The sequence below is a fragment of the Besnoitia besnoiti genome, chromosome XIII, assembly GCF_002563875.1.
Source record: "Besnoitia besnoiti strain Bb-Ger1 chromosome XIII, whole genome shotgun sequence".
NCBI lineage: Eukaryota > Apicomplexa > Conoidasida > Eucoccidiorida > Sarcocystidae > Besnoitia > Besnoitia besnoiti.
This window is the reverse complement of record NC_042368.1, coordinates 686,432-705,721: the sequence shown is the minus strand read 5'-3', so window position 1 is coordinate 705,721 and position 19,290 is coordinate 686,432. Positions and strand designations below refer to the sequence as shown.

Genomic DNA, 19,290 nt, shown 5'->3' with positions numbered 1-19,290 from the left:
GCAGGGAAAAGAAGAACGCACTCGAAAAACAGCCCAGAATGCTCTGTCAAAACTCGCTTGCCAATCTTACAGCTGCTCCATCAGTGTTCCTTCGCGGTAGCTGATGCCAGCTTCGACTGCGCCTTTCGCGTTCGCTGTGGCCGAACACTTCAGTGGCTGTCCCTCTTGCATGAAATGAACGACTTGATCGACGCTCTCAGGTCTTCAGCCTCGCCGGATTTCGTCGACGAAACTACAACGCAGCTTCCTAGGCAAGCGGTCTAGTGAATGACGGCTCCGGGATATAGCCACCAGTTGCGTTTGCCTTACGCCGCTCAGTCACTTATTCAAGAAGCGATCATTAGCGACGAATACATCAGCATCACGCAAACGGTGAGGAACAGCAGCGGAAGGCGTCGCCTCCTGACACCCCTGCGTGCGATACTTCGCGGGTGTATTCAGACGAGAGTTTCGTTGAGTCGCTAACGCAACTGATGTTGTAATCGGCGGCCTGTTTACTCCCCGCCGGTTCACAAATACGATAGTGACTTCAGATGCGAGTGGCTGCGCAAAGCTGTCATCTAGGGTGGATTCAGGAGACACGTATCGGCATCGAAATGTCTTGATGTCAGTGGCTGCATTTGGCCTGACAGTCATGCGTACCCGTCACGATGCATGATCATATAAGAAACCCAATTCAGGAGTCGTTCAGAGCTTGACTGCTCAGAGGTGGACCAAGACCTACCCAACTGCAAAGCACTGAATTAGAAAACTAGACCACTATCAGGCAGCTGAAGACATGTTGATGTCGGCGACGACGCGGAGAAGAGTCGGCTACACGCCGAGCTACCGCGAAACACAGTTCATGACCCGATGGTAATGAGACAGGCAAAGTTAGGCTCCATCCATGCGGATGGAAAGGTCCTGGCTGTCGCCCGCGTATAACATCAGACCGAAGCCGATGGCCGCCGCTCGCCAGGTTTCAGTGTGGTGTAACACTCGTTCGCTCAAGGCATTCATGACAATTCCGCGAACCGCTTACGTTCAGGGCACGCCTGGTATTGCCCACGGTCACGTTCTACCATCATCGACCGTGCATGGTCAGGCTCTGGCATCATCGAACGTCAGAGCAGAACTGAGGCGGTGCCGAAATCTCTCGGTGACAACTGTCCCTAGATACAATGCGCCCTGATTGCAAACCATCGCCGCGCCATTACCTGGTTGGCGTTAGGGATTGGACACGTTTCATGTAGCTAATTGTCACATAGCAGGTTGACCTCAAATGTTAGCACGTGAGTAGGTCACGAGACGCTGACACGCGGCATGCGCGCGGAAAATTGCACAGACGGGAGCAGACTCAATGTTCAGCGGCAATCGGCAACCCACCTGCGATTACGTACACCGCAAACGACAGTTCGTTTCCCTGCTCTCTGTGGGGCAACAACTCTACAACCTCGGTGCCGGCTCGGGGTGCAGGTTTCGAGGGCTGAGAACAGTCAGCAGGTGCGGACGTGGCCGGGGACCATACGGCAGCAGCCCGGCTGAACCGGGCCTCTCTGGACTCCCGTAATCCACATCGAGCTGCTTCAGCTACCGCTGGGTCTTGCGCGTCGCCTCCGGATAGTGAGGGGACATGTTCCCTCGCGTCGACGGTGACCTGGAGGGACCACTGGACCCGGCCTGGCCTGATTCGTCACGATCGGCCCCTGATGCGGAATCAACAAGACATCGGTAGCGTCATCGCACGCTCGGCGGCTCGGGACACTCTCGTCACGCGCTGTCGCATGGAGTGTAGGGAGGCAAGACGCAATTATGAGAGTCGGCGGCAACAATACGATCCCCAAATCCAGTCAGGAAGAATACTAGCAGCAGCTGTACAGTGTCGAGGTAGCAAACGCGTATTTACAGACCGCGACCACACGCCGTTGTGGCATAATGCGTATACGTGGCTACGTTCCCTGCGACACAGGGGACATACGCATTCTCTGCTCCTTCCAGAGCAGCTTTTTGAACCCACCCGTAAAATCTAGGAAGTTTCAGGCTATAAAGCCTAGGCACCGCGCCCGCACGGATGGGTGGCTGTAATGCCCCACACATATCGCGGAATGCGAGTTGACCAAATGGTGAGGAAACGCATGCAAGGCTATGGATCGACAACCTCGTAAATACAATTGACATAGGAACGGCACTCCCCCATAACAAGTGGCAACGCCTTCACTTCTCGCAGCGCCCAGCAATACGCATGGAGTGTGACGCATGGAGATGCATCTCCTCCGCGAACACAGCAATTCGCAGTTCTTACTTGCCCCGGATCCCACAGACTCGCGTTGCTTGAACGGTATTCTCCTGCCTTGTAGCCACAACTGCAGGTCCGACTGAAATGCGTGACCTGTGGGAGAGTCCCCACCGCCGTGCGGCACCCCTGCGTACGAGCGGGCAGCCTGGCCGAACAGAGATGCTTGAGGTGCCTGTGAAGCCCCCGCGCCAGGGCCCAGGTGACCCAGGGGTTGTGCATCGTGTAGCAGTCTGCTGCCATCGATCGCTCCCACCTCGCCCCGATCACGAACCTCGGCTTCTAGTGACTTCTTTTTTGCGGACTTTTTGCCTGCCTTGTGCGCGACGACCTCGACGCCTAATCCGCCGACACAACGTAGATATGGGCGAGAATCACAGGGTACGCAGCACATGGAGCACTGGCGCATAGATTGTCATTGCAGTGGAACACACTGTAGCTAGTTCCGTTGCCACCCAAAGCGCTATTCGTATGAAACACAATCCACAACGACTGACGTTCACGCAAAAATAGTTGATTTCGACGGCGTAGCCACAGGAGGAACGCCGCAAGGAGGGCGCGTTGCACGAACTCATCTCTCGTGCTAATGCTCCTGCGTGCGCGAATCAGACTCTCGTGAAGGATCCGCATATGCGCAGCCGTGACACATATTCTGCAGGTACAGTTGTCGAACAGTTTGCCTCTCAAAACGAGGCCCAGTGGCGTAAAGCTAGTCTGCCACTCAATTGTCAGGCAACGGGAGTTTGCAAACTGTCGCTTACTAGTGCATCCTGATGCGGCTGAAGCTTGCGCCTGGGCCTGCCTTGCTGTCAAGGGATGTTGAGCGGTCGCCTTCATTGTAGGGTCCTCCAGGGTCACGCTGGGCGACGGGGTCGCTCTTGCGTCAGGACCGGCGGTGCCTCGCAGTTCTACGTGAGCGCCGGAACTCATGAGAGACCGAGATGCTGTAGACTCTGGCAGCAGGCTCTGGGAAGAACTCACACTCTTGCGTCTTGCTACGTCCGAATCTGAAGTCATCTGTTTCGCAATCCGGTCTCCGCCTGCGCTGCCTGCGCCTGAGGGAGACTGGTCCCTACGCGTCGGCGGCATCCCCGGCGATGGCGATGCAGATGCAAGCAGTCCGCCCACAAACTCCAGTGAAGGCGCGCCAGCTGCAAACTCACCTTCTGGATCAGATGAGGTGTCGCGATCTTCCCCCGTTGCATATGAGCTGTATCGGGGACTGGGGGCCCGTGGCCAGGCATCATCGCCAGGAAGGAAGGGCTCCGCCCTCAACTCAGACAGAAGTACTGCTTCGGCACTCGGTGATAGTAGAGGAGACACGGACAGTGCTGCACGCGGGAGATCACACGTGAGGAAGCACACGACATGGACTGGAGCCTGGTACAGTGTTGAGCGTACACGCATACGGTATACCGGGGAATTTCGCAACCCGAGGGCGCGAGCACTGTTGTCTATCCATTTGGTTATCTATATCGTAAAGGCCAGTTGTCCGCGTCCAGTGCCTCCCTCATGGCAATGAGCCCAGTAACCGAAACTTCAAGCTACTAGCTTACGCAGGTGAGGCGACGATGAAGCAGATGAGGCTGCCCAGGGGTCCGGAAAACCTGCTGGACCCTCGGCAGCCAGGTGGGCGCCGTATGAAGACAACGGAAGGTCGGACGAATAGGCTGAAGCCAAGCCACACGAACAGGTCATACACCCCCCATGACTAGGTGCCTTAAGCTTGGCCCACACGGAGGGGGTCACTTAGTCGGTTGAGCCTTGCACCGGAGTAACGGCTTGCCCCGTGAGCCCCTCCTGCCGGTGCTGTGCCCGGCCCCGTCAATACCATTCGGAATAGCTTCCGGCGCGACGAGATCTGTAAGCGCATGCATCATATTGCCTACGTCGCTATCATCGTCCTACGCGATTTGCCCGGGAGATGTCCACTTGTTATTCACTACAAAGCCACCACTTGAGTGCATGCTGCAAGATAGAATGTCATAGAGGGTGGGCGGTGTCGGACGCCGGTCACCTCTAGACGCCCACGGACGGCCACAGGAGCGGTGCAGGCTTCATCCTCCCAGTGCCCCGTTCGACACCGTGGGGCGTGCAACCGCAGACAGGGAAACACATAGCTTCGCAATAGCCTGTTTCCACAGCGAACGCGGTGTGGAACCGCGGCCATGCTCGCTCCGCTGCAAGCGCCATTCTCGCACCCCCGCGAGGCGATCGTTCTTCGTGGTTCCTCCATGTGTGGTAAGATTCCGAATCGTCTGGCAGCACTGCAACCTTACGCGTTGGTGGAGGACCAAAGGCAGTAGGCGCGTCTCCGGATGCCGGGTTGTCTGCGAGGGGGCTGTTGCCAACTGCGCTGCCAGGCGACGGCAACGACGGATGCTGGGCGACTGAGGCTGAGGCGCACGAACACGAGTGAAGCAACACCGAAGTCACACTGTCCTTTACTCAAGGCAGATCATCACTGGTGTTCCGTCGTGCGTCTGAAGACGGCATGGACGTCAAACACGATGAAAGAACATGTTACTCTAATTCACAGAAGAGACAATTGTCACCAGCGTATTCTTACCCACAGCCCCTCAGAGCAGCGTGATGCGAATTCATACGCGGCTGCATTTCGCATACATATCGATGCACTCCGGTGGGGCGCAGGGATATGGGCGCTCTGGCGTGCAGCTCAATGAAGCTGCACACGGAAGGAATTTAGTCAGATCGTACTGCGCCTGTTGCCAAGTCAGCCGCCCACGGCCACTACGGCGGCAGGAGAGGCAAGCCGGTCTTCCGGAGTTGTCTCCGTAGACAGCAAAGAAATGGAGCTACTCTGGTGCAGCCACCTTGCCTGCTACCTGTGCCGCACTTCGCACAACCACGTTGCCAGTACCCAGGGCATGGAATCGCCTCGGCTATCTCGGACGTGGATGAGCCAAATCATCTGTAACGCCCTACATGTGGAAGATGATGCGGATTGCGGCTGCTCCAGTTGCAAACGCGGCCGTTGCGCCTTGCTTAACAGTTTTCCGGATCCACTGGTTCCCTCCAGAGGATCCTGTTCTGACGGGCTGCTGGCATGGTCGAGGCTGGGTTCGGTCGCGGCCTCCCAGTCAGGCGATCCATGTTCTTGAGTGGACCGGGGAAACGGTTCAGGGATTAGGGCTTCCATGACGGCCACCCCACCGCGAGAAGCTGGAGGGTCGGCTATATCCTTCAGCAGTACAGGCGCAAGGGGGCTGTAGTACTGGCTCAGTTGCCGGAATGACGGGCGCTTGTGCCAGGGGATGTTTTCATCCTCGGGGCGGGGCGTTATGTCATAACGCTGAAGGCGCATGAGAGCGGCGGACCAACCTCGCTGACTGGCGCAAGTGGACGGCTCCGTTGAGGTTAAATTACGCTTCGCTTCCTTCCTTAGGGCTCGTAGCTTTTTGCGGAGCCTCTTTACAAGTTCTTGTTGGTGGTGGCACCGAGCCAAAGTCCTGTTGTACGCTTCTGTGGCTCGGGTTATTTTGGCTTCTGTCCCAGTCCCCTGTCGGAGCCGGGCCAACCTGCGCCGCGCGTAGTATAGCAGGCTGGTGCACATCCTGCTCTCTCTGGCTGCTGTGACGAGCTGCTCCTTCACTACATCAAGTGGAGTCGGCGACAACATACCTGTGCCTGCGGCAGATGACGTGGAGGGCGTGCTCGGACCTGCATCCGTGTCTCCCCTGCTTGGTCGCCTCTCGTCTCCTGAACTCCCTGCGTGCGTTTTCGCCTTGAAGCTGCGCCTGTAACGTTTTCTGTGGGCAGCTCCCCGTCCCGAAGTTCGGCGATCGAGGTCAGACTGTAGGTCGGCGATCTTGTCTGCCAGCCTCTCTAGGCAGCCAGCCCAGAGGTTCGCCTGCGTCAGTTTGGAGGCGGCAGCCCTTGCGTAGTGAGCCACCAGGATGTCGTCGTGTGGAGGATTCTACGATCGCAAGGGGCAGCAACAGTCAGCCAACAAGATACACGGAACATGACACGCATTCATAGATTTATCTTAACGACAAGGTCAAAGCGTTTGCCCAGTGCAGGTGCTCACCTGCGCTCCTAGCGCTCCGAGGTTCTATGCAACGCAGCCGCGGGAATATCAAAATGACAGAGACTTTCGTTTTTTTGGTCCACCAGCAGGTTCGACGTCATCCGCCGACAACGTTGGCCGCCTCGAATACGGCCGATGCGTCTCTTGAATTCACTAAAGCCCCTTCAGAGAGTGTGACAATATGGGTCTTCTGTCGTCATATATTACGATAGTGCCTCACAGAGGTTGAAGCATTCACGAAACTCACTTTGAGCCGCTTCCGGCTGGCGTCTGCCTTGTAGCCCTGAAGCGAACCCCACAGCATCACGAAAGTACGAAAGCTAGTGCGTTCTTTATTCAATTCCTCAGAAAGCGTTTTGATGCGTTCAGAGAGCTGCGCAATTTCTGCTTGAGCGCCCTCTTCGTCAGAGGCCGTGTCTGCCAGTCTACGAACATGACTTGTACCCGCCCCACGACACCGTCTCCCAAGAAACGAAAGGGGGGTCTGGGGCCAACGCCGAACCACGCGATGCACGTTGTTGATCACTTTGGTCTTTCCTGCTCCAACTACCGGGCAGTAGGAGACCATGCTGCATTGAAATGAAAAGAGAAGCGCCGCGAAGAAGACTCTGCGAAACGCCTGGCGTGCTGGCGTTCCACATGTCCACACCGCGACAAACACCTCCCCCGCCGACTCCACCCCGGCGATGGCTTTCATACCGCTGGCGCACTCGTAGAGTATAACGAATTTTGCACTTTTGTAGATGGCAGCTGATCCGAATACCATAAATAGTCCACTTCCATGCTACTCTTTGTAGGACCATGCCAGCCGTGCCGGCGTCTCTATTACTGGGGTACTGACTTCGCAACATGGTTGCTTATGCAACGCAGCGTCGATCCAGTGACGCATTTGACACTGCCAGTCCGCTGATCGCCATGAAATCCCACAAAAACGGGAGTGAGACTGCATCTACCCGATGGTGGTTCCCGCGACACCTGTATTTTTACTCACGCGCCAGAATCCATGGGACACGTTGAGATTCAGGCCAACGTCTGATCCGAGAATAGCAGTCGGCGACGTATTCCGAAAACGCGCAGCATAAACATGTCCTACAACCAGTGCACCCGATAGCGTGAGTGACCATGGAAGGCGCCTCAAGCACTGCACCTGCTAGGTTGACGGTTTGAATCGAGTGTCGTCGTGCAGTCGTGCAGTCGCGCAACCCTGTCCAATGGTGCCAGCGCTCCCGCACCTTCGACTTCGTGCTGCGTAGCGCACTCTCCACACCGCCGGTCCTGAACCCCTAAACCCTAAATCCTCTACTTACCCCTACAACTACCTGAAAAAGCTCGAACCACTGTTTAGTACAATAGGCGGATCCGGTGTTGTAGCCAACCCTCTATCGAACAGCCTGAACCTGCATTTGAATTCTAAGCCTCCGGACTACAGTGTCTCACACGTCATAGCACTACGGAAGGAAAACGGCGACAGCACACATCCTCGGCGGCTCAGCCCGCCATCGGTCCAGCAGAAGGCTGCGCGCGCCCCTATTGAAAGGCACCACCCGATTCGCTCGCGTTTTAGGCACGGTGTCCGTGATCTCACATTTTGCCTGCAGACGAGGACTACACATCTCCACGGCAAAGCAGGCGCAAACGAGGGCTTTCGGCTACAAGTCAGGAGCCAGGCTCGCTGTACCACGGCTTCGAGCTGGACGCGGCGGCACCGGGGCGGAGCCCAGCCGCTTGACGAAAGAGCCTCAAAGAGTGCAAAGGGAAATCTGGAGGGATGGGCAGGCTGCTTGGGCGCCCTGTCCGCCTCACAGGGGCCGGTGATGGGCTGACCACGGTCGGGAGAAGAGTGCGGTCACACCCAACCATAATCTATGTCTCTCGCTTCTGCAAATATGAAGCGATGAAGGCCTTCCTACCAACGATGTCAACCGCCAACGAGCGATGCCGCGAACAGAAAAGGTTGCGCGGAACGGAAGTGAGCACGAACTGTCCAACCATTTCGGCAGAGGAGGCGGCCCCTAGTGGTTCTCCTCGCAAGCGCTCATGAATCTAGCTGTCTGGCGCAAGCGCTCATGAATCTAGCTGTCTGGCGCAAGCGCAAACGCCCACGCGCAGTAATCAGGTCGCCACGTTGCTGAGGGATCGCCACCTGCAGACGGCGGTGGACGCTATCTTTCGCCGGCGACGATGGGCCACACCTGCTGCTAGTACGCTGTGGTAGTTTCGCACAGGCGTTTGCGTCAAACTCTGCCAAAACTCACGCATGCATTGGATGCACAGTACCGAACGAGGGCGGGATGAAAACCAAAGTGACGCAGATTCACGGCTTCTGCATTCCACGGGTTGAAGATTCACGCGTACATCTGCTTGTCCGCATTTCATAGGTTTGGAGCTCAGGAACTGCTAAACCCTAAATAGGCAGGGGCGCGACTGGTTCAGGCGCTGACGTTTCAGTGGCATCGTGCTCCTCAAGCCACCTGCGCGCACACAAGGGCGCTCACCGATGAATAAAATCCCGTCCAATCGCGGTCTCGTAGTGGCGCACGCCCCCCCTCAGAGTTTGAATGTAACGAGAAGAGTAACCAAGACATCAGACACGGCCGATTATAACGTGACGGCGGGATTCAAGTGGGGGTTTAAATACGAGTGGTCTAAACCTCAAGGGGGAGCAATCGTCCTGCCATTTTGTCTTCGTGACGCCTGTGCAGCCTTCGCATCTCGTGCAGATAATCTGTGCAGGATCATGAATGATCAGCAAGCGATGGACATACGAATTTCGGTAGACTTGCTGGGACGTCTCGTCCCCGAGCGCGTGACGCGTGCGCCGCGCCTGCGCGGCTGCCCCTGTGGTTTAGGGACCATCTCATTCTAAGCCCACCTTTCCTGTTCCGCGTGTGCCTGCGTGTGGCGGGCGCTGTGGCCGCCCTCCCTGGCTGTTTCCTGACACGTCTCCAGCCTTGCCAGGCGTTGCGACAACTGTGTGCGAATTCCGATCTTCGACTCGCTCACGCCCGTGCCAGGCAACCAGTGTCGCCCGACAGACTGAGTTGCACTTACAGGGGGGACATCGGCCGCATATTTCGGCGCTCTTATACAGAACCCATATACCACGCCCGTCGTTGTTCCTCAGCACCAGCCACGATATAGACAAATGTCAGCCTGCGTAAAGCTGTCCCTGTTGCCGGTATACCTTTCACCGCCTGTCTGCACTTCACAGACCCCCGCCCCCCCTGGGAGGACGTAAGGGCTGGAAAAGTTGAGGCGCACCACGCGCCGCCTCTAGAACTGGACGGTACGTGTAGCCTTCGCCCGCTCCCATATGAGACGGATTGTGCACCCTTTGAAGATGCCGTCTGTCTACAGTCTACAGTACAGTTGTGTCTGGCATTATTAACCACAAGAGTCCACTGGCAGCGAGACAGTCGTTTCCGCCATACGGCAGCGTTGCATAACAAGCACAGAAGAACTGCAAGGTGCCTGGGTCGTCACCCTGTGCACTCTGAATATTCATGGTCAGCTGAAGACCAATGCCATTTGGTTGGTGCAGACCTGGAAGCCTCCGGTTAGTCAACGCCCCCTGGAGAGGGCTGACCGGAAACTATGTCAGCACCCGGACCGAAACATCCGAACGTAGCGTTGCCCTTTTAGCAAACAATTGCGCGGTGTGCAGGGAAAAGAAGAACGCACTCGAAAAACAGCCCAGAATGCTCTGTCAAAACTCGCTTGCCAATCTTACAGCTGCTCCATCAGTGTTCCTTCGCGGTAGCTGATGCCAGCTTCGACTGCGCCTTTCGCGTTCGCTGTGGCCGAACACTTCAGTGGCTGTCCCTCTTGCATGAAATGAACGACTTGATCGACGCTCTCAGGTCTTCAGCCTCGCCGGATTTCGTCGACGAAACTACAACGCAGCTTCCTAGGCAAGCGGTCTAGTGAATGACGGCTCCGGGATATAGCCACCAGTTGCGTTTGCCTTACGCCGCTCAGTCACTTATTCAAGAAGCGATCATTAGCGACGAATACATCAGCATCACGCAAACGGTGAGGAACAGCAGCGGAAGGCGTCGCCTCCTGACACCCCTGCGTGCGATACTTCGCGGGTGTATTCAGACGAGAGTTTCGTTGAGTCGCTAACGCAACTGATGTTGTAATCGGCGGCCTGTTTACTCCCCGCCGGTTCACAAATACGATAGTGACTTCAGATGCGAGTGGCTGCGCAAAGCTGTCATCTAGGGTGGATTCAGGAGACACGTATCGGCATCGAAACGTCTTGATGTCAGTGGCTGCATTTGGCCTGACAGTCATGCGATACCCTTCACGGTGCATCGTCATACCAGAAACCCAATTCAGGAGTCGTTCAGAGCTTGACTGCTCAGAGGTGGACCAAGACCTACCCAACTGCAAAGGACTGCATTAGAAAACTAGACTGCCGTCAGGCAGCTGAAGACATGTTGATGTCGGCGACGACGCGGAGAAGAGTCGGCTACACGCCGAGCTACCGCGAAACACAGTTCATGACCCGATGGTAATGAGACAGGCAAAGTTAGGCTCCATCCATGCGGATGGAAAGGTCCTGGCTGTCGCCCGCGTATAACATCAGACCGAAGCCGATGGCCGCCGCTCGCCAGGTTTCAGTGTGGTTTAACACTCGTTCGCTCAAGGCATTCATGACAATTCCGCGAACCGCTTACGTTCAGGGCACGCCTGGTATTGCCCACGGTCACGTTCTACCATCATCGACCGTGCATGGTCAGGCTCTGGCATCATCGAACGTCAGAGCAGAACTGAGGCGGTCCCGAAATCTCTCGGTGACAACTGTCCCTAGATACAATGCGCCCTGATTGCAAACCATCGCCGCGCCATTACCTGGTTGGCGTTAGGGATTGGACACGTTTCATGTGGCTAATTGTCACATAGCAGGTTGACCTCAAATGTTAGCACGTGAGTAGGTCACGAGACGCTGACACGCGGCATGCGCGCGGAAAATGGCACAGACGGGAGCAGACTCAATGTTCAGCGGCAATCGGCAACCCATCAGCGATTACGCACACCGCAAACGACAGTTCGTTTCCCTGCTCTCTGTGGGGCAACAACTCTACAACCTCGGTGCCGGCTCGGGGTGCAGGTTTCGAGGGCTGAGAACAGTCAGCAGGTGCGGACGTGGCCGGGGACCATACGGCAGCAGCCCGGCTGAACCGGGCCTCTCTGGACTCCCGTAATCCACATCGAGCTGCTTCAGCTACCGCTGGGTCTTGCGCGTCGCCTCCGGATAGTGAGGGGACATGTTCCCTCGCGTCGACGGTGACCTGGAGGGACCACTGGACCCGGCCTGGCCTGATTCGTCACGATCGGCCCCTGATGCGGAATCAACAAGACATCGGTAGCGTCATCGCACGCTCGGCGGCTCGGGACACTCTCGCCACGCGCTGTCGCATGGAGTGTAGGGAGGCAAGACGCAATTATGAGAGTCGGCGGCAACAATACGATCCCCAAATCCACTCAGGAAGAATACTAGCAGCAGCTGTACAGTGTCGAGGTAGCAAACGCGTATTTACAGACCGCGACCACACGCCGTTGTGGCATAATGCGTATACGTGGCTACGTTCCCTGCGACACAGGGGACATACGCATTCTCTGCTCCTTCCAGAGCAGCTTTTTGAACCCACCCGTAAAATCTAGGAAGTTTCAGGCTATAAAGCCTAGGCACCGCGCCCGCACGGATGGGTGGCTGTAATGCCCCACACATATCGCGGAATGCGAGTTGACCAAATGGTGAGGAAACGCATGCAAGGCTATGGATCGACAACCTCGTAAATACAATTGACATAGGAACGGCACTCCCCCATAACAAGTGGCAACGCCTTCACTTCTCGCAGCGCCCAGCAATACGCATGGAGTGTGACGCATGGAGATGCATCTCCTCCGCGAACACAGCAATTCGCAGTTCTTACTTGCCCCGGATCCCACAGACTCGCGTTGCTTGAACGGTATTCTCCTGCCTTGTAGCCACAACTGCAGGTCCGACTGAAATGCGTGACCTGTGGGAGAGTCCCCACCGCCGTGCGGCACCCCTGCGTACGAGCGGGCAGCCTGGCCGAACAGAGATGCTTGAGGTGCCTGTGAAGCCCCCGCACCAGCGCCCAGGTGACCCAGGGGTTGTGCATCGTGTAGCAGTCTGCTGCCATCGATCCCTCCCACCTCGCCCTGATCACGAACCCCGGCTTCTAGTGACTTCTTTTTTGCGGACTTTTTGCCTGCCTTGTGCGCGACGACCTCGACGCCTAATCCGCCGACACAACGTAGATATGGGCGAGAATCACAGGGTACGCAGCACATGGAGCACTGGCGCATAGATTGTCATTGCAGTGGAACACACTGTAGCTAGTTCCGTCGCCACCCAAAGCGCTATTCGTATGAAACACAATCCACAACGACTGACGTTCACGCAAAAATAGTTGATTTCGACGGCGTAGCCACAGGAGGAACGCCGCAAGGAGGGCGCGTTGCACGAACTCATCTCTCGTGCTAATGCTCCTGCGTGCGCGAATCAGACTCTCGTGAAGGATCCGCATATGCGCAGCCGTGACACATATTCTGCAGGTACAGTTGTCGAACAGTTTGCCTCTCAAAACGAGGCCCAGTGGCGTAAAGCTAGTCTGCCACTCAATTGTCAGGCAACGGGAGTTTGCAAACTGTCGCTTACTAGTGCATCCTGACGCGGCTGAAGCTTGCGCCTGGGCCTGCCTTGCTGTCAAGGGATGTTGAGCGGTCGCCTTCATTGTAGGGTCCTCCAGGGTCACGCTGGGCGACGGGGTCGCTCTTGCGTCAGTGCCGGCCGTGCGCCGCAGCTTTACGTGAGTGACGGTACTCATGAGAGACCGAGATGCTGTAGACTCTGGCAGCAGGCTATGGAAAGTACACAGACTCTTGCGTCTTGCTACGTCCGAATCTGAAGTCATCTGTTTCGCAATCCGGTCTCCGCCTGCGCTGCCTGCGCCTGAGGGAGACTGGTCCCTACGCGTCGGCGGCATCCCCGGCGATGGCGATGCAGATGCAAGCAGTCCGCCCACAAACTCCAGTGAAGGCGCGCCAGCTGCAAACTCACCTTCTGGATCAGATGAGGTGTCGCGATCTTCCCCCGTTGCATATGAGCTGTATCGGGGACTGGGGGCCCGTGGCCAGGCATCATCGCCAGGAAGGAAGGGCTCCGCCCTCAACACAGACAGAAGTACTGCTTCGGCACTCGGTGATAGTAGTGGAGACACGGACAGTGCTGCACGCGGGAGATCACACGTGAGGAAGCACATGACATGGACTGGAGCCTGGTGCAGTGTTCATGCCTCTTTGAGGGGCTGTAGATATGCTGTCATTGGCTCACTTCATAGGGCTCGCGCGTGGACATCGGCGACTCCCGCCTCGACGTTGCACTCACGCGGGTCCGATTGAGCGTACACGCATACGGTATACCGGGGCATTTCGCAACTCTAGGGCGCGAGCACTGTTGTCTATCCATTTTGGTTATCTACATTGTAAAGGCTAGTTGTCCGCGTCCAGTGCCTCCCTCATGGCAATGAGCCCAGTAACCGAAACCTCAAGCTTCCAGCTTACGCGGGTGAGGCGACGATGAAGCAGATGAGGCTGCCCAGGGGTCCGGAAAACCTGCTGGACCCTCGGCAGCCAGGTGGGCGCCATATGAAGACAACGGAAGGTCGGACGAATAGGCTGAAGCCAAGCCACACGAACAGGTCATACACCCCCCATGACTAGGTGCCTTGAGCTTGGCCCACACGGAGGGGGTCACTTAGTCGGTTGAGCCTTGCACCGGAGTAACGGCTTGCCCCGTGAGCCCCTCCTGCCGGTGTTGTGCCCGGCCCCGTCAATACCATTCGGAATAGCTTCCGGCGCGACGAGATCTGTAAGCGCATGCATCATATTGCCTACGTCGCTATCATCGTCCTACGCGATTTGCCCGGGAGATGTCCACTTGTTATTCACTACAAAGCCACCACTTGAGTGCATGCTGCAAGATAGAATGTCATAGAGGGTGGGCGGTGTCGGACGCCGGTCACCTCTAGACGCCCACGGACGGCCACAGGAGCGGTGCAGGCTTCATCCTCCCAGTGCCCCGTTCGACACCGTGGGGCGTGCAACCGCAGACAGGGAAACACATAGCTTCGCAATAGCCTGTTTCCACAGCGAACGCGGTGTGGAACCGCGGCCATGCTCGCTCCGCTGCAAGCGCCATTCTCGCACCCCCGCGAGGCGATCGTTCTTCGTGGTTCCTCCATGTGTGGTAAGATTCCGAATCGTCTGGCAGCACTGCAACCTTACGCGTTGGTGGAGGACCAAAGGCAGTAGGCGCGTCTCCGGATGCCGGGTTGTCTGCGAGGGGGCTGTTGCCAACTGCGCTGCCAGGCGACGGCAACGACGGATGCTGGGCGACTGAGGCTGAGGCGCACGAACACGAGTGAAGCAACACCGAAGTCACACTGTCCTTTACTCAAGGCAGATCATCACTGGTGTTCCGTCGTGCGTCTGAAGACGGCATGGACGTCAAACACGATGAAAGAACATGTTACTCTAATTCACAGAAGAGACAATTGTCACCAGCGTATTCTTACCCACAGCCCCTCAGAGCAGCGTGATGCGAATTCATACGCGGCTGCATTTCGCATACATATCGATGCACTCCGGTGGGGCGCAGGGATATGGGCGCTCTGGCGTGCAGCTCAATGAAGCTGCACACGGAAGGAATATAGTCAGATCGTACTGCGCCTGTTGCCAAGTCAGCCGCCCACGGCCACTACGGCGGCAGGAGAGGCAAGTCGGTCGTCCGGAGTTGTCTCCGTAGACAGCAACGAAATGGAGCTACTCTGGTGCAGCCACCTTGCCTGCTACCTGTGCTGCACTTCGCACAACCACGTTGCCAGTACCCAGGGCATGGAATCGCCTCGGCTATCTCGGACGTGGATGAGCCAAATCATCTGTAACGCCCTACCTGTGGAAGATGATGCGGATTGCGGCTGCTCCAGGTGCAGACGCGGCGGTGCCGCCTTGCTTAACAGTTTTTCGGATCCACTGGTTCCCTCCAGAGGATCCTGTTCTGACGGGCTGCTGGCATGGTCGAGGCTGGGTTCGGTCGCGGCCTCCCAGTCAGGCGATCCATGCTCTTGAGTGGACCGGGGAAACGGTTCAGGGATTAGGGCTTCCATGACGGCCAGCTCACCGCGAGAAGCTGGAGGGTCGACTAGATCCTTCAGTGACACAGGTGGAAGGGGCCTGTAGTGCTGGCGCAGGTGCCGGAATGACGGGCGGGTGTGCCAGGGGATGTTTTCATCCTCGGGGCGGGGCGTTATGTCATAACGCTGAAGGCTCACGAGAGCGCCGGACCAACCTCGTTGAGTGGTGTCGTTGGACGGCGTGGACGGTACCGTTGAGGTTGGTTCACCCTTTTCGTCATTTCTTAAGTCTCGTAGCTTTTTGCGGAGCGTCTTTACAAATTCTTGTTGGTGGTGGTACCGAGCGACAGTCCGGGTGTATGCTTGTTTAGCTAGGGTCATTTTGTCTTCTGTCCCGGTCCCCTGTCGGAGATGGGCCAACCTGCGCTGCAGGTAGTTTAGCTTGTTCCTGATCCGCTTCCACATTTTGATTTCTGTTATGATCTGCGCCTGCAGTACATCAAGTGGAGTCGGCGACAACACACCTGTGCCTGCGGCAGATGACGTGGAGGGCGTACTGGGACCTGCATCCGTCTCTCCCCTGCTTGGTCGCCCCTCGTCTCCTGAACTCCCTGCGTGCGTTTTCGCCTTGAAGCCGCGCCTGTAACGTTTTCTGTGGGCAGCTCCCCGTCCCGAAGTTCGGCGATCGAGGTCAGACTGTAGGTCGGCGATCTTGTCTGCCAGCCTCTCTAGGCAGCCAGCCCAGAGGTTCGCCTGCGTCAGTTTGGAGGCGGCAGCCCTTGCGTAGTGAGCCACCAGGATGTCGTCGTGTGGAGGATTCTACGATCGCAAGGGGCAGCAACAGTCAGCCAACAAGATACACGGAACATGACACGCATTCATAAATTTATCCAAACGACAAGGTCAAAGCGTTTGCCCAGTGCAGGTGCTCACCTGCGCTCCTAGCGCTCCGAGGTTCTATGCAACGCAGCCGCGGGAATATCAAAATGACAGAGACTTTCGTTTTTTTGGTCCACCAGCAGGTTCGACGTCATCCGCCGACAACGTTGGCCGCCTCGAATACGGCCGATGCGTCTCTTGAATTCACTAAAGCCCCTTCAGAGAGTGTGACAATATGAGTTCTCCTGTCGTCATATATTACGATAGTGCCTCACAGAGGTTGAATCATTCACGAAACTCACTTTGCGCCGCTTCCGTTTGGCATTCTTCTTGTAGCCCTGAAACGAGCCCCACAGGGTCACGAAAGCACGAAACCTACTGCGTTCTCTTTCCTTCACCTCAGAAAGCGTTTTGATGCGTTCAGAGAGCTGCGCAATTTCTGCTTCAGCGCCCTCTTCGTCAGCGGCCGTGTCCGCCAGTCTACGAACATGACTTGTACCCGCCCCACGACACCGTCTCCCAAGAAACGAAAGGGGGGTCTGGGGCCAACGCCGAACCACGCGATGCACGTTGTTGATCACTTTGGTCTTTCCTGCTCCAACTACCGGGCAGTAGGAGACCATGCTGCATTGAAATGAAAAGAGAAGCGCCGCGAAGAAGACTCTGCGAAAAGTCTGGCGTGCTGGCGTTCCACATGTCCACACCGCGACAAACACCTCCCCCGCCGACTCCACCCCGGCGAGGGCTTTCATACCGCTGGCGCACTCGCAGAGTGTAACGAATCTTGCACTTTTGCAGATGGCAGCCAATCCGAATACCATAAATAGTACACTTCAATGCTACTCTATGTAGGACCTTGCAGCCGTGCCGGCGTCTGTAGCAGCGGGGTGCTGACTTCGCAACTTGGTTGCTGATGCAACGCAGCGTCGATCCAGTGACGCATTTGACACTGCCAGTCCGCTGATCGCCATGAAATCCCACAAAAACGGGAATGAGACTGCGTCTACCCGATGATGGTTCCCGCGACACCTGTATTTTTACTCACGCGCCAGAATCCACGGGACACGTTAGGATGCAGGCCAACGTCTGATCCGAGAATAGCAGTCGGCGACGTATTCCGAAAACGCGCAGCATAAACATGTCCTACAACCAGTGCACCCGATAGCGTGAGTGACCATGGAAGGCGCCTCAAGCACTGCACCTGCTCGGCCGACAGTTTGAATCGAGTGGTGTCGTGCAGTCGCGCAACCGTGTCCAATGGTGCCAGCACTGTCGCACCTTCGACTTTGCACTCCATAGCCCATTGTACACACCACCTGTCATGTGTCACAATCACCTGAAGAAGCTCGGGAAACAGTTTAGCGCAGTATGCAGATTCGATACTATACACAACCGTGTAAGAAGCACGCTGAATATGCATTTGAGGTCTCACCAGACCATAGTATGCCACGTGACGCTATGCGACCGGGACTGGGACTCCGCAACACCCCGGCAGCACAAAACAGTACAGGAGGTTGCGCGCGCCGCCATTCACAGAAACCTACTTATTTGCTGGCGGTTTAGGCGTCGTATCGACATGAACTCGCACTTTGCCTGCAGGCGAAGACTACACATCGCCACAGCAAAACAGACGGAACTGAGGGGTGCCAACTGCACAGCAGGAGTGGGGTCCGCTGTCGCATAGCGTAGAGCTTGGCACGGCGCCACCAAGGCTAAGCGCAGCGGCTGGACAGAAGAGCCGCAAAGAGGTTGAAGGGAAATCTGGACGGATGGACAGGTCGGGTGGCCGATTTTGCGCCATACATGGACAGGTAAGTCGCTGACAACAGTCACGAGAAGAGTAGGAACACACCCAACAATACCCTACGCCACGCTCTAAAGGTGGAGCGATGAAAGACTACCTACCAATAGTGTCAGCCGGCAAACGGCACTGCCGCTCGCATGAACGGAAAAGGTGCGCGGAACCGAACTGGCACGGACTGTCCAACCATTTCGGCAGAGGCGGCGGGCCCTCCTGTGCATCCTCGTAGGCACTCATGAATCTACATGTCTGGCGCACGCGCGAATGATTAGGTGCAGTTATTACCTCGCTGAGGAGCGCCACCGGCAGACAGCGGTAAGTAATGTCTTGTCTTGTGCGGCGGCGCTGGGCCACACCATCAGTCAGTACTTAGTGGTGGCTCCGCAAATGTGTTCGCATCCAACTGGGCAAAAAGCCCGAACGCGTTCGATGCACAGTACGAAACGAGGACGAAGCTTCGACCAAGGTCAGGCAGATTCACAGCTTCTGTGAATCTCCGTGGGCTGATGGACTTGCACGCGAGCATCTGGTAGGCATTTGACAAGATTGGAGCCGTGGAACTGTTAAACTCGTAGGCGGCAGGGTCTCGATGTGTTTGGGTGCTCATAGAGTAGTAGCGTCACTCTCCCCACGGTACCTGCACGCGAACATGGGTCCTCGCCCCTGCATGAGGTGATGTTGATGGCGGCAGCACTATGGCGCCCCCCCCGTTCTCAGAACTGGCTTGAAACACAAGGAATAACACCAACGTGGTGATCACTAAGCCGCGCTGGATTCAGGTGCGTTGAATAGCGAGATTGAAGGCCGATCTCGGAGCAGACATGGTGATTATGGTTGCGGTGCCGGCCACGGCCAGAAATTGCTGGGTCGGTGTGCAGTAGCGTGTACCGTATTGTACGATCTCTGCTCTATCCTCCTGATTAGGAGCTCTCAGCGACTGTCAGTGTCCCAGTGCGCTCTTGTCTTCTCGCAGTGTCCACGCCGTCTTTCGGCAATGCGAAACATCGTCTGAACCAGTTTGTACTGGCGCTCAGGCGAGACACTGTTGCAGTTGGAGCGCTCGTACGCATTGGCAGGGTGAAAGTGTGGCGTTCACTCGAAGATGCCGCTGAGTACT

General features: G+C 56.7%; 2 protein-coding genes across 2 annotated transcripts; both read right to left on the bottom strand.

Annotated features, from left to right (window-relative positions):
* Positions 1-1,569: 1,569 nt before the first annotated feature.
* On the bottom strand, positions 1,570-6,891 carry BESB_030680 (uncharacterized protein; the record flags this gene model as incomplete). Its single annotated transcript, XM_029361736.1, has 7 exons — positions 1,570-1,685; positions 2,282-2,611; positions 3,034-3,603; positions 3,829-3,942; positions 4,552-4,668; positions 5,219-6,209; positions 6,571-6,891. 7 exons carry the CDS (start codon positions 6,889-6,891, stop codon positions 1,570-1,572), a joined length of 2,559 nt encoding a protein of 852 aa, XP_029215203.1.
* A 4,662-nt stretch (positions 6,892-11,553) lies between these two features.
* On the bottom strand, positions 11,554-16,995 carry BESB_030670 (uncharacterized protein; the record flags this gene model as incomplete). Its single annotated transcript, XM_029361735.1, has 7 exons — positions 11,554-11,669; positions 12,266-12,595; positions 13,018-13,209; positions 13,923-14,036; positions 14,646-14,762; positions 15,313-16,312; positions 16,675-16,995. The coding sequence occupies 7 exons, from the start codon at positions 16,993-16,995 to the stop codon at positions 11,554-11,556; spliced, it is 2,190 nt and encodes a 729-aa protein (XP_029215202.1).
* Between the last annotated feature and the right edge of the window lie 2,295 nt (positions 16,996-19,290).